Consider the following 8073-nt stretch of genomic DNA (forward strand, 5'->3'; position numbering starts at 1 on the left):
ATGTAAGACCTTATCTAGGAAATGAACCCAAAAAAGGCAGGGAGCATGGCTCAACTAGTAGAGCACCTCTGAGCAAGTACCAGGCCCTGACTTCAAACTGCAGTACCACCAAAAAAAGTAGACTAAGCCCAAAAATAAGTCCAGTATGTGTTGCACACAAAAAGGAAGCTGACTAACCAAAAGGTACAAACAAGCCAAGTGGCCATCTATAAAAAAGAAAGTGATATACCCATACGATGAGATATTACACACTCATAAAAAGTAAAATTGACACATACTACAATATAAACGAACCTTGAAAGCACACTATGTGGAAGAAACCAGTTATAAAAAGCCACTATTAGACGGGTGCTGGTGACTCACACCTCTAATCCTAGCTACTCGGGAAGCTAAGCTCTGAGGATCAAGGTTCAAAGCCATCCTGGGCAGGAAACTCCTTGAAACTCTTATCTCCAGTAAACTACTTCAAAAAGCCAGAAGTGGTACTATGGCCTTGAGCAAAAGAAGCTCAAGGACAGCACTCAAGCCCAGAGTTCAAGCCCCAGGCCCTGCAGAAAAAAGAAAATTAAGCCACTATTAAATGGTTTCACAAGCACCCAAAATGGATAAACTCACAAAAATAGAAAGCACACTGGAAGGTTTCCAGTAACAAGGAGGAGAAATTAGTTTAATGGATATAGTTTCATCTTGGGAAGATATATTCTGGAACAGTCGATGGTTGTCCAAAACTGAGTATAACAAATACCACTGAACTGCTCAAGTGGATAATTTGGTGTTAAATGAAATTCTCAATACAAATAAGTGAATAAGTAAGCAGCAATGAAAAATGCAGAGGTACATGTAATCCCCTCAAAACTCAAAGCAAAATGAAAATAAAAAATGAGAAGACCTTTTAAAATTGTTTTCAAGGGGTTTGGGGAGGAAACTACCCAATTTTAATTATCCTGTCACAGCCCTATGAAGTTGTCTGAATCCACTGACTCACATGTACCTAACCTGTAGATCTGCCTATCAGTTAGAAAGTTCCTACAATACTAGGTTCTTGACATCTAGATTAGTATTCCAGAATTATCAACTATTTTCTATTTCCTGGCAACTTCATCCTAAATTGAGATCTATGGGTTTAAGGGCCATGTTTATAAACCAAAAATTTGGACACATACAATGCTAAATACCAGGCATATTCCCAGGGACAATAGACTATGCTAAAAAGTCTAGCAATATCTGGTTATTAAAATCCTAGTCTTCTCAATAATGCTACTATGCAATGATAAAAAATTCATTCCCACACATTTTACATATATCTATATGAATAATTTTTACTAGGAGAATAGAATCTGACCACTTTTTTTAAAACACAATTTTTCAAATCAACTGGGCAGCTGAAACAGGCTTCAGTAATGCCTGCGGTCACTTGGATTGGAGAGCTCCCATTCTCGGGAATGCTGGTCCTTATACCTATGGTGCTTATCTCGGCTCCTACTTCTACTTCTGTGACTCCGTCCTTCAGAATGTCCACTGCGCCGGCTAAAATGTGCATCTGAGCTTCGCCCTCTATCCCTATCCCTGTTCTTGTCGTCTCTTCCCTCTCTCCTGCTTGAGGACTTGTGCTCATGCTTGGACTTCTCCTTCTTTGGCTCCCTCTCTGGATCCTCTGTTCCACCACGGTAGGAAGTCCGGACCTCAGGAGTGTCTGAATGATGCTTCCGGCCTTCTCTGGACTCAGCCTTCTCACCTCTCTCTGAGCTCTTGCTGCTGTACTTCTTAGCTCCATGTGAATCCTTTACCTTTATTGTTTTGCTTCTGGGAGATGAAGATATTTGCTCTGCTTGAACCTCCCGTACAGTCTTCTCTTTGTCTTTCTTACTTTTCTGTTTTTCTTTTATGTCTGAAAACAATAAAGGGGACAATCAATAACAAAAAACAGAAATAACTCCCTTTTAAAAAGTTCTTTTCTTGCCAGGCACCAGTGGCTCATGCCATTCAGTAGCCCTAGCTACTGAGAAGGCTGAGATCTAAGGATCACAGTTCAAAGCCTGCCCATGTAAGAAAGTCTATGAGACTCGTATCTTTAATTAACCATTTAAAAAGTCAGAAATGGAGCTGTAGCTCAAGTGGTAGAGCACTAGCCTTGAGCTAAAAAGTTCAGAGACAGTGCCTAAGGCCTGAGTTCAAACCCCAGGACTGGCAGTCACAAAAGAGTTCTTTTCTCCTCTAAGTACATTACATCAAACCAAAGTATTACACTTTCAAAATGTTCAAACACTAGCAGATGGGGAATGTGCATAAGAAAAACTATCCGTGGCAGCAGCATACAGCAGTCACAGGAGATATCTCCAGGAAAATCCCTCCAAGAAGCCAACTTGAACATCTGTCTCGCCTGATATGTCAAGTTGTTATATAAGACAATTCCTTCCAGAATTATCTCTTTAAAGACTTTTTCTAAACACAATCACATAACAAGTGTTAATACTTCAAGGTATCTATTTGGGAGGATGGGAAAACACTTCTGACCAGCTAGTCTTTCTTAGATACTTCCTCTTTCCTTATCTTTGGAACTGAGTATTTCTGTGTGTGTGATCTTTCTTGTTTCATGAAATGTTTCTCCCTCACTCTCTTGCTTAGGTGCTCTTGTGATATATGTGATATACTTCACATTTCAAATCTATTTGTGTATAGTTGGTATATGGCAAAACAATGCTATGTTTGTAAACTGCTTTGATAAATGGCAATTCCTTTGCACAACTACTTAATGATAATAATAAAATAAAATAAAAATCCTTGACTGGAGGTGTGGCTCAGCAGTATTGTCCCAACATAGCAAACATGAGACCTTGAGTGTAAACTCCAATAACACCAAGATCTGGTTATCCAAATCCAGGAATAGAGAGAGCAGACACTAAGACTATTAAGAATCCTTTCTTGAATCTTAACACTTTACCTTTCTGAGTATTTTTTATGGAGTTGTCATCTTCAGAGTCATCAGACGAACTCGAGGAGGGGGTAGTAGCCCCACAGCCCTTCTCCTGGAGCTGTTTGGTGACATCATCCAGGTCATCTGAGCTTTTAGGAACCCGATAGTTTGCTACATGGTCCACACGGATAGTTCTTCCCTTGATCTAATAAGACAGATAATACTTCAGCCCTCATATCAAACTATTTGAACTCCAATTATGGAGAACCATGGCCCCTACTTCCTTGATTCTGTTTCTGGGAAAACCATTAAAAAAATCCAGAATCAGTTCTGCTCAACTGGTGGGTCATAGGACATGCATATAGATGTTAATAATAGCACTTGGGCACTCACATGTGACCTGGGGCAGCTAAAACAAAAGCCTCATTGGTTTTGTTTGATGTGAGGTGAGAAAAAAAAAAGACAAGGGTTGGGCATTGGTGGCTCATGCCTGTAATCCTAGCCACTCAGGAGGCTGAGATCAGAGGATCATGGTTCAAACAACACAGGCAAGAAAATCCATAAGAATCTTACCTCCAATCAATCACCAAAAAAACTAGAAGCATAGTTGTGGCTCAAAGTGGTAGAGTGATTTCCTTGAGCACAAAAAATTTAGGAACAGCACCCAGGTACTGAATTAAAGTCTCATGACCAAAAAACAAAAAACAAAAAAAAGGCAAGGAAATGCTTCCCCAAAGCACAAGCATTAAGTAAGTCTATTAGAATTTAAGAAACAATTATCCATAATTATCCAGAAGCATGCTTTGAGAAAGCCAAATGGAATTTCAGAAATCTAACAATACTATACAGGTACTTTCTTTACAAAGTAATAAGGAGTATACAAAGTCACACCAAATAGTTCGAATTTTTTTTGCTGGTCCTAGAGCTTGAACTCAGGGCCTAGGCACTGTCCTTGAGCTTCTTTTTGTGCAAGGCTAGTGCTCTACCACTGAAGACACAGCATCACTTCCAGCTTTTCTGGTGATTAATTGGAAATAAGAGTTTCATGGACCTTCTTGCCTGGGTTGGCTCCAAACCATGTTCCTCAGATCTCAACCTCCTGAGTAGCTTCGATTTACAGGCATAAGCCACTGGTGCATGGATTTGGAAAATAATTTTTAAATGTATCATTTTCTTTCTCCTTTAGCCCTCACCTAATACTACCACTACCATACTGGATCATTCGCTCATATTGCTCACCCTGTGAACCACTACTCTCCAGGTAAACAACAATAAAATGAACTTTTGACTTAAAACCAATCTATTTTCAAGTAGAAAAAGACATTACTTTACCATCCAAACATCTGAAATATAAGATGTGTTTTTATTGTTCCATTATAAGAGCAGACATATTCTTCCCTTTAAGCCTGAGAAGCTTTTGTCACCCATCCTCTTCCTCATTTTCAAACTGTTTTTCCAAACTTCCCTCCTATGACTGCTGACTCCCTTAAAAATTTCAGAATGACTTACTTTTGTACGATTGTTCATTAGACTTTAACTAGAGAATTTCCAAGGCCAAATTCTAGGTCTCTGGAGTCATATTTCAGACAACATGGTTATGTCCTAGGCCAACAAGACCTGAATAAGAAGCCCAAGTTCTAGGATACTATGCTAAAATAAGTGGTGGCTAATCTTGTTTTGTACTGCACTAGAGATAAGGGGTAACTGCTGAGAATGAAAGGTGGTAGAGAACTGGATGGTAGAGACAGATAGGGAAAAGCATCACGTTCTGCAGAATTACTTCCTTTCCAATATATCTTGGCACCTCTGCAGCCCTAACAATACACTGAACTGACCTGTGGGTATGAGACAAAAAAAGCATAAGTCCAGTCAACTCCTGGTTAATTGCAGAGAAAGGCCCAGGCCCTGAGTTCAAGCCCAATGACTGACAAAAAAAATTTAACAGTCTTTAAAAAAATGAAAATCCTGTAATGGGGATAATCTGAACTGGTTCAGTCTGTCACAGCTCCTGTGGAGTTAGTGCAGTCACCACATATAAATGGGATCCTGTTCAGTGGATCAGAATCAAAATGGTGCATTGGTCCATGTGAGCCATTGAGTGCTCTCTATCATACAGGACTCCCAGACTGCAAGGGCACAGCAGACCTTCTTATTGTGAATAATAACAAGGACATATTTTTCTTCCGTTGTGTTTTATTTGCATTTAGTGTGAGAAGATAAAATGGCTTAGTAAAAGTAATAAAATCAGTGCAATCACTAACTTTATATATATATTTACTTTGCAGTGTAGATACATGTCACTAATGAGTTTTTTTTCAGAGGGTACTTCTCTTTCATGAAAAGGAAAATTATAACTTACTCTTTTCTTCCTACCTAGCTCTCTATAACCAATGACTGTTTAACGATTGTTCTTTATAGAATCTAAATATGACTTGTTACTGAATCCTGTTTTCAGTATGTATATAAATGTGATAGTTTTACCTATTTTTTCACACATGAGTATGAATAAAATAGTATTTCTAAAAATAAAAAAATGAAAATCCTGGTTAATAAGTACACATACCTTGATCCCATTAAAATTGTCAACGGCCAGAATTGTACTCCTCTGGTCTTCATAACACAAGAAACAAAATCCTTTTGATTTTCCAGTCTTCTTATCTCGAACAAGATTAATATTAACAACCTCCCCATACCTGTTTATTTTACAAGAGTAAGAAATTATTAATTTAAAATGCAACAACTTTCAGACTGAATAACAGAATTAAAATAAAGTCTATATAGAAGACACATCTACAACAGATGTCACAGAACAGCTGAAAATAAGACAAACAATGATATACCAAGAATATCCAACTAAAAATGTGTAACAGGTTCATGCCTGTAATCCTAGCTATTCAGGAGGCTGAGATCTGAGGATCACAGTTCAAAGCCAGCCCTGACAGGAAAGTTCATGAGACTTTTATCTTCAATAAACCACTAGAAAACTGAAGTAGTACTGTGGCTCCAGTGGTAGAGCGCTTGCCTTGAGCTGAAGGCACAGGGACAGCGCCCAAGCCCAGATTTCAAGCCCCACAACTGACAAAAAAAAAAAAACTATTTAGAGGGCTGGGAATGTGGCTTAGTAGAGTGCTTACTTAGCATGCATGAGCCCTGGGTTCAATTTCTCAGTAGCACATAAACAGAAAAAGGTCAAAGTGGCACTCTGGCTTAAGTGGTAGAGGACTAGCCTTGAGCAAAAGAAGCTCAGGTACAGTGCCGAGGCCTTGAGTTCAAGCCCCAGGACTGGCAAAAAAAGAGGATAAATACAAACCAGGTACCCATGACTCATGCCTTTAATCATAGCTACTCAGGAAGGTAACATCTAAGAATCACAGTTGGTAGCAAGGAAGACACATATAAGAGATTCTTATCTACAGTTAACCCAGGAAAAAGCCAGAAATGGAACTGTGGGTTAAGTGGCACAGCACCAGGGGTGAAGGGAAAGAGTGAGATCCTGAATTCAAGCCTCAGTTCATGCTTGTAATCCTATGTAATTGAGAAGCCAAGATTAGGCAGATCACCCTTGGAGACTAGTCCAGGCAAAAAGTTCAAGAGACCCCATCTTAACCTTAAAAGCTGGGCATAGTGGAACCAGACTATCATCCTAGCTATGCTGGAGGCAGAGTCAGGAGGATCAAGGTCCAGGGTAGCCTGAGCAAAATTATGACACCTTGAGCAAAAATTATCTAAAGCAAAAAAGGACTGGGAGAACAGCTCAAATAGTAGAGCACCTGCCTAGCAAATATTAAGTCCCTGAGTTTAAACTCTAGTTCTGTTTTAAAAGATTAGACATACAAAAAGAATAAAAAGCTATACGAGATTTAAACATCTTTGTAAGTTTTTAACACACAAAAGTTGATAGAACTAAAATCAGAGGAATATGAAACATGTAATATAAACACAAACATAATTACCTAACAGTAATTCTATTAACTATTATCAAAACTAGTAGATATATAAATACCATTGAATCCTGAAAGGAGATGGTAGCTTCTTTTCAAGAATTCATGAGATGTATATTAAAATTAACTATAGAAGTCTCAAAATAAACTAAAATTAACTCCAAAAGAAGTCTCAAAATAAACTAAAATTAACTCCATACATCAGACTACTCTAGTCTATATTTTCCAATAACAAAGTTATAAAGCTGGAAATAATTTTAATAGTTTGAACAAAATTATGCTACTAACTAGAACTTGAAATCTACTCTCCCAGAAAATGATTAAATGAAAGTAAAAAACAAAAAAAAATAAAGAAAAAACTGGTAGCAGATGTCAGGCACCAGTGGTTGATGCCTGTAATCCTAGCTACACTGGTGGTTGAAATCTGAGGATCATGGTTCAAAGCCAACCTGGGCAGAAAAGTCCCCATGAGACAAGTTAACCACTCTTGGAGGTGTGGCTCAAAGTAGTAGAATGCTAGTCTTGAACAAAAGAGCTCAGGGACATTGCCAAGGCCAATAAAAACAAAACAAAACCATACAAAAAAGAGTAGACTGATGAGAAAAGAACAAAATGGAGATAGATACATAGAAAAATTTGTTGAAGGTGGCTAATGTCATACTCAGGCAAGTTTTATTTTATTTTTTTTTGGGGGGGTCCGGTTCTGGGGCCTGTACTCTGGGCCTGGGCGCTGTCCCTCAGCTCTTCAGCTCAAGGCTAGCACTCTACCACTTGAGTCACAGCACTACTTCCGGGTTTTTTCTTTTTGCTTATGTGCTGCTGAGGAATCGAACCCAGGGCCTCAGGCATACAAGGCAAGCACTCCACCACTGAGCCACCTTCCCAGACCCATCAGGCAAGTTTAGACTTAAAGAATTTTATTGTTGCCAGGCATCTGTGGCTCACACTTGTAATCCTAGCTACTCAGGAAGCTGAGATCTCAGGATTGTAGTTCAAAGCTAGCTTTAGCAAGGAAGTCTGTAAGACTCTATCTCCAATAAAATACAAAAAGAGCCAGATGTGGAACTGTGGCTCAAGTGACAGAGTACTAGCCTTGAGCACAAAAGCTAAGAGACAGCATCCAGGCTGAAAGTTCAAGCCCCAGGACCAGGGAGGGAGGGAGGGAGGGAGGGAAGGAGGGAAGGAAGGAAGGAAGGAAGGAAGGAAGGAAGGAAGGAA

At 39.1% G+C, this 8073-nt stretch overlaps 1 protein-coding gene across 1 annotated transcript in view; it reads right to left on the reverse strand.

Annotated features, from left to right (window-relative positions):
• Positions 1-648: 648 nt before the first annotated feature.
• Rbmx2 (RNA binding motif protein, X-linked 2) overlaps positions 649-8073 on the reverse strand; it is an 11683-nt gene continuing 4258 nt past the window's right edge. The window contains exons 4-6 of the mRNA XM_013018186.1: positions 5478-5607; positions 2942-3119; positions 649-1888 (exon numbers count right to left, since the gene is read on the reverse strand). Coding sequence (XP_012873640.1) covers positions 1395-1888; positions 2942-3119; positions 5478-5607 — 802 coding nt within the window. The 3' untranslated portion in view covers positions 649-1394. The remainder of the gene's footprint in view (positions 1889-2941; positions 3120-5477; positions 5608-8073) is intronic.

This window comes from Dipodomys ordii, unplaced genomic scaffold (genome assembly GCF_000151885.1).
Source record: "Dipodomys ordii isolate 6190 unplaced genomic scaffold, Dord_2.0 Scaffold38, whole genome shotgun sequence".
Classification (NCBI taxonomy): Eukaryota; Metazoa; Chordata; class Mammalia; order Rodentia; family Heteromyidae; genus Dipodomys; species Dipodomys ordii.